We start from the raw sequence: 7415 nt of genomic DNA on the forward strand, positions 1-7415 counted from the left end.
CTCTCTTTAATGATTTGTGTAGTGCCTAATTCTTAAAAGTTTACTAATGTGTTAGGTGTGCTGTATAGAGAAAGCTGTGCAGACCTTCCAAATTATCACCCAATTTCAATTACCTCCATAAGCCATAAGGTGATGTAACGTATATTGAAATTACACCTCATGAAATACCTAGAAAAAAACGATCTTCTGAGTACCATAACCAGGGAAATACCGTAGAAATTCGGTGTCCATTCAAAAGTGCGGTATTACTTCACACTGCAAATGATACTACACTTCGTTAGACTCAGCAGAGAGAAGCGCAAAGAGCGTATTGGTCACCAGAACTTAGTTAAATCACAACATTCTATCAACTCAGGCAAAAATAGAAAAAGGAGAATTATTTTTAGTTCATTTTTAAATACTCTAAAATGAAATATAGGTAAGGATTTTTTATAAGGCCTAATTTCTTTTAAGACTTATACTTAGTAGACTCGAGTTAATAATATTTACACATTTAAATCTGACCCTGTTCAACAGAGTAGATCTTAAAAGTTTTGAAATTTGAGTGCCAGTTTACTTTAGCTTATGACCATGTTAACATCTTAACAAATCCTGTTATTTAAAATGACAACAATAAATCTTTTGTTGAAGAGTAGGGACACAAAATAAAGAAAAAGTTTACGTAAAGTAAAATCAAATCCATTACCGTGGATGGATGGATATGATAGTAGGTAGGGGTACTATAACATCATCCCCATCCATCATTCCACAGATGTACAACTGCTACTGATATATTAAAAATACAAATTTAACTTGTGTACTGGATTCACGTGCAATATGCTAACTGTATATTTATGTAATATGTCCACGGATATGGGGTTTTATACTGCTGGTAAGAATTCTGGGTGTTAGATAATTTCCAACCATCTTTTCTATTGATTTTAATTATTTTTTTTAATTTCGATAGTCTCGTGGATCAATCTTAATTTTATTATCGTCACACACTGCTCATTTTTGATATACTTTATATCCAAATATTTCATTATGAAAATAAGATTGAAACCGTGATTTTTATTACTGAAATCGATAAATTTTCTAAAAAAAATCAGTTACGTGTTTACAATCCAAACGAGGTTTCGGGAGTTTATTAAAGTTTATATCATAAAAAAATTCATACAATCTTATGTAATTGACGATGACGTAATATTATATTCCTGATAGTTTTAAAAGACATTGTTTTATTAACATGTACAAATAGTATTTAGTTAGTTTCCAAGTAAGTTAATTTTTAAAACTTAATGTCAAACTTCTGTATTGTCAAGAACAAACAAGAATTGTGTGAAAGAAATCCTTTAAATCGCATTTAAATATTCTAGTTTCAAAGTTTCCTATTATATATTCTTATAAAACGCCTCTTTTTCATACTTCTTCTATATACAAGCGTATTATTTGACGTTGCCTATGTCAGTTTGAATTAAAAATAACAACGTCGAATTATAACATATCGAATACACATACATGTGTGAAAGAATGAAGAAAGTTGTTTTCTTTTAAAACTTGTACTATTTGAAGAATGTAAAGTGAATTAATAAAAAATAAAAATACTGATTTGCATTTTTGTACCAAAACAAACAAACATATACTTTTAGTAAAATTAAAGTTAATTAATTTACATTTTCTATGGCCGGTCATGGTATATATATATAGATCGTCTTAATGTAAAAGACACAAGTGTGATAACAATGGATGATGTTACTAGAGTCGCAGCTAAACGTGAAATCGACGAGTCGCTGATGTTAAGCACATTCAGTATGCGTCGTATCGGATTATCGTTTGATGAAGCTTTAACTGCCGGCGCTTATTTTCGTCAGAAACTTATTTTTATAGCGTCTGTTTGTGGAATTTTTGCTCATGTTTTCTCTGAGTTAGTAAACATTATTCTCACCTTCTACAACTCGCCACGTGTGGAGGACGTTGTTCCTCTTTTACATACGTTCGGTTACGGCGCTCTGAGTAAGAATATAGTTGGAATTAATACAAGATTTTTTTTATGTAGCACATTTTATGTTCACTTAGTTCCATTGACTTTAATAATAATATTACCTTTCTTTGAAGGTATAGCTAAAGTATTCGTTTTGTGGTATAAAAATAAGGTATTCGGTGAGTTGATTGATGAACTGGCAAGTATATGGCCCATGCCCCCCATTGATGAGGATGCATTGATTGTAAAAAAGAAAAGCGTAGCAGCTCTTCGAATAAGTCATCGCTGTAAGTCGTCACTCAAAAAAACTGTGTTAATAAAATTAAGTACAAAATAATACATACATATTTTGTTCATATGTTACATATTTTGCTTTTTCCTCAGGGTACTTCGGTGTTAATGTTGCAGGAGTGTGGTTTTACAATGTGACGCCTATTGTGATATATTTTTACCAGCTTTGGCAAGGACACGATGCCCAAATTGGTTTTGTCTGGGTGTCTTGGTACCCTTTTGATAAAAATGAACCCATTGCTCATGTTGCGGTTTACCTATTCGAAATCTTCGCTGGTAAGTAGTGATCGTAGATGATTCATGGAACATCAGATATACAAGTTAATCTTTTAACAGAAATCATTATTAATCAATCTTTAAAAATTTTAATAAATATCTATACGCATGACCTTGTCTTGGATATAAAAAATAGGAAAACAGATAGGTTTTATTTATTTTTCCATTTAGTTTTTGTGTTCCCGTTAGTTCTTTATGAACTTTTTTCATTACAGACGGAAACAATAATATATATTGAGAGCAGAAATCTATAGATTTCTTAGACTTTTATTGAATAAATATTGCTGATATGCGGGTTTCAGAGACTTTTTATTAACAGTAGAACTTATGTCTCTGATGTATTCTTTATCATGTCTAAAACAAGTAAAACAAAAGTTTCCATATGCAAACAAAAGTTTCCTACAAGTTATCATATGCCAGATATTATTCTTTCCACGACTTATTTGAAATTCACCCATTATTTTGGAACTGTTTAAGATTGTACTGATTTAAGAGATCTCTCTTTTTTTAGCTTTGACATTTATATTACAGTGAAGTAAAGTATGAAAGAATTTTAGGTGTTACCTGCGTATGGATAATGGTATCGTCTGACTTACTGTTCTCTGGGATGGCAAGTCATATCGCGCTTCTATTGCGTATACTTCAACGCCGCCTGGAATCTCTTGGCACCACAGACAAAACTGACGACGAAGATTATGAAGATATTAGATCAAACATCAAACTGCATCAAAGATTAATGAGGTTAATTGATGTTATACAAAAACTTTTTATAAATATTTTTTATTTAAAATAACTAATTCTCCATTTCAGTTATTGTAGTAACTTGGAAGATGCATTTTCTCTCGTTAATCTCATAAACATTGTTATGAGCTCAATTAACATTTGCTGTGTCGTTTTTGTAATTGTTGTAAGTATTTTTACCGGCAAAATGTAACAAAAACTACGTTATTGTAAAGTGTTCAAGAATTTTAACATATTTAATTTTAATTAGCTCCTAGAACCAATAATGGCGGTAAGCAACAAACTATTTTTGGGTTCCGCGTTGATACAAGTGGGATCAATGTGTTGGTACGCAGATGATATTTTTCATGCGGTTGGTTTCTTGATTTTATATGTGTTAACAAGTAAATTTTTCATTTAAAAACAATAAGTTATTACTAAATATTACTACTTAATTAATTTAAACATTCCAGAATGAAAACATTGCCGCAGCAATATGTAACACCAATTGGTACAAGATGAGTCCTCGTTGTCGACGAGCCCTGTTATTCTTTATTGCAAGGTATGAAAGATGTTTTGTTTCTTTTTTCTTTAATCAAATTTTTTTACATTGAGGACTGCTACTGAACTAATTTCACTAAAAAAATATTCAAATTTGAAATAGGAAATTGGCTTATAAAAATTCCGTTTCCATAGTTATGTGTAGACGTTTCATTATTTTCAGATGCCAAAAACCGATTGCATTTACAGCTATGAAATTCACCAACATTTCACTCGTTACATATTCATCGGTTAGTGTTTTAAATTCCGTATCTATTTAGTATTATAAGTTTTAAAAACTATTTATCTATTTTTCTTATTTCAGATTCTGACAAGATCATATTCGTATTTCGCTCTACTTTACACAATGTATAATGACCGTTAAGATTGTTTTTATTGATGCTTTTTTCTATTTCTAAGCTTTTATTTTACTTTTCCTTTATTAATTAACCCGTGAAATATAATAAAAAACGTCCTAATTATATGTTTTAAATTTTTTTTTTACACTAATTCCTTCAAGAATTAAAATTTACATTTCATTCTAAAAGTCAATATATGTATTTGTCACTCAATATATATATATATAAATTTAAAGTTATTCGTCTGTTTAATTACAAAGGAGTGCAGACATTGTTAGAAATATTGTAGTTGAAATAAAAATAATACGAAGGGTTCTTTGAAAAAGTGTATATACCGTTGAATGGTGTTTAAGAAACATTTTATCACATTTGTAATTGCGCTTTTTCAATTTTCTCCACTTAAAAGACATTCAAATATAGTGTAATAAAAAAAATACAAGTATATCTAACAACAAGGCGATACTTTGGTTTTTTATTTTAACTTTAAAAAGTAAAATTTAAAATAACAACCTAGACGTGGTAGATTTTTTGGTATTATGTATTTGTTTAACTTTTTATAATACAAAAACTTCTAAGAAATGTATAATTAAGTCAGATAATATTCGAGTAAATAAAATTTATAAAAAAAAATGCAAATATTCGTCATTCTTTAGTAACGAAGTTTACCTTATAATTAATTAGAGGCGGTTGAATTAATGTCAAATTATAAATTATATAAAATTGTTTTGTTCTGTTTAATCTAAGAAAAATTATATATAACTGGGGCTAAATCCTCAAACCACTTCCTCCTCTTATTACTTCATTATTAAGAAGGAGTATGTTCGATAATTGTAGACTTTAGAATCTATGATTAGTTAGTCAGTAGGTTGTATTAATTATGTATGTACATATAAAAAAATGTGTTTTTATACCAAACATATCAAATACATATAAAGAAAATGAAACATAAGGAACAAAGAAATACCTGCAATATAAAGGAAAAGTTAAACTGATGAGGCAAAAAGGAAAGCTTTTATCTTCCAGGTATAGTGCCTGTGTTCTCTTCAACAAAGATTCTTTTTGTGTTGCGGGCAAGCTTACGTTCGTAATTTATTTAATAAGATACAATACATCACACTGAATACATTTTTTTATAAACATCCTACTAATGTTGAAGATGCCAAAAGTTTTTATGTATGTATGAATGCATGTATGTATGGGAGTTTTTGAAGGTGGTAGAGCCTAGCTGTGGTCGAGTTACTGCAGCTCGAGCATGGGCTGGCTTGACCGGGGGAGTACCACCCTCTCACAGAAGTGGCTGCGTTTCGTCCGATGAATGAAAGATCCGGTTGCCCTTTCCCCGTTCCCACCCCTTCTCGCCATTTCCTTATCCCCCCCCCCTTTTCCTCAAAAATCAAGGTTGGCAACGCAACCGCAACGTCTATGTTGCGGGTGTCCATGGACGACGGTCCCTACTGTCCATCAAGTAGGCCGTCTGCTCGTTCTTCACCTTTCACATTAAAAAAAGTTACTCTTTTACACAAAAAAACACCACCAGGGCATCAGCTAAGTTTCAATATAATTATTACTTAAGTCAATTCATTCTCAGGATTATACAGCGTAGACAAAATGATTAACATCATCTGACAATATTAATCGTTGATGGTTTTTTATTTTATTATATTAATTTTATATATATAATTTTACTGTACATGTGTATGTCACAGAATTCCTCATAAACGGCTGGATGGAATTAAATAATTTTTTTCGTAACCATTTTGGTGGCGCCCCGAATGGTTTAGATTCAGAAAATCATCACAGCAAATAGCATTGCAATTGCTATCATAGGTTATTTAAATTAAAAAGCTTGCAACATATGTTGCTATTTGTATTGTTTAACAGCACATTAGACATTTCTCTCTGCTCACAACTCAGATATTCACCCAAACCGAATCGCGGGATAAAAACTAGTATAGCATAATATTTTAAAAATAACTAAGTGGTGTATATTGTCTCCTTTTTCAAAGTTTTACTCAAAACATATTTTTTCTTGGAACATTATTAGCTCAAGTTTTTTAATCGTCAATGAAATTGCACAAGTTTCTTGAACATTCGTCTGTATTTTTATGTTAACTAGGAGCAAACTTACTGAATAACTTCAAATTGAACGGATATCCAATTTATTTCCGTCCTGAACAACATTTGCTTAAATTTTGTATATTAAAGTCCTCAATAGTATGTCAAATAAATATTTAATGTTATGAGAATTCGTGAGGAACATTCATTAGACCTGCATTAATTTATTCCTAAGCATTATAACAGTGAGTTCTCTCATATAAATAAATTATAACATAGTTTCGAATCGAGTTCATCTGTTAAAATGAGATAAGGAATACATCAAAAGAAAATTTATGAATTAATTTATATTTTGTACAGTTACGGAGCTCTCAAATGAATTATCAGATTTTATTTTCCTTAAAAGCAGATTTTTGGCAGCGACCCGTAAAAGAGTTATTAAACATTGTTTGGTCCTAAAATGGGAATTTTTTTTTTGCGGAACCTAAAATTATAAAACGAAACATTTACGATATTATTCTATTTAGAGGAAACTAACTAACTTGTAATGTACCTCAATAGTCAATACCTTGAAAACTGTTACCAAAAACTCCTACAATTGACCTGGAAAAGAAAGAAAACTATGAAATCGCAAATAATAAACTACCTTCACTAACGTAAATGATTGGATTTTACCTTTGAATTTTTCTACTTTTCATCGTAATGTCAATAATGTTCAAAATATAATAAAAATTGCAAAATTAATTTTTTAATCCTAATGAAATGAAAACGGGTAACAAAGGAGGTGGAATATCAAAAGTGGCCATCGTCGCCAATGAATATTTGTAATAAAAGCAAAAGTAACGTTTGCATTGCCGATCTCGCTTATGCAGAGAAATGTGTGCAAATGAATTTTGTAACATGACGATATCGGTTGCGATGTTAATATTTTTCCGCATCCCGCTCTTGCTTGAAAGGAAGGATCCGAAACACAAAGAAGGCACACGAAGACTGTGAAAATTAAACGTAACAATGGCTCTAGTTGAGGGCTCTGAACATCCTTTATTCTAAACACGATGCATGCATATAAAACACAAAAGTAAAGGTTCATGTGGACGTTAAAGGGCTTATGAGGATTTATTATATTCAATTAATTGCATACTCTTATTATTGATTTAATTTTGTGATATAAACGTAAGCACTTGAAAGGATACTGAAGAAAATAAAAAAAAATA

General features: G+C 30.5%; 1 protein-coding gene across 1 annotated transcript; it reads left to right on the forward strand.

Annotated features, from left to right (window-relative positions):
• Positions 1-1579: 1579 nt before the first annotated feature.
• Positions 1580-4259, forward strand: LOC116771064 (odorant receptor 85c-like). Its single transcript, XM_061526932.1, has 9 exons — positions 1580-1992; positions 2095-2247; positions 2345-2527; positions 3085-3268; positions 3338-3434; positions 3519-3620; positions 3721-3809; positions 3972-4038; positions 4113-4259. The coding sequence occupies exons 1-9, from the start codon at positions 1722-1724 to the stop codon at positions 4170-4172; spliced, it is 1206 nt and encodes a 401-aa protein (XP_061382916.1). The 5' UTR covers positions 1580-1721; the 3' UTR covers positions 4173-4259.
• The last annotated feature ends 3156 nt before the right edge of the window (positions 4260-7415 follow it).

This window comes from Danaus plexippus (assembly GCF_018135715.1).
Source record: "Danaus plexippus chromosome 3 unlocalized genomic scaffold, MEX_DaPlex mxdp_30, whole genome shotgun sequence".
In the NCBI taxonomy this organism is placed as follows: Eukaryota; Metazoa; Arthropoda; class Insecta; order Lepidoptera; family Nymphalidae; genus Danaus; species Danaus plexippus.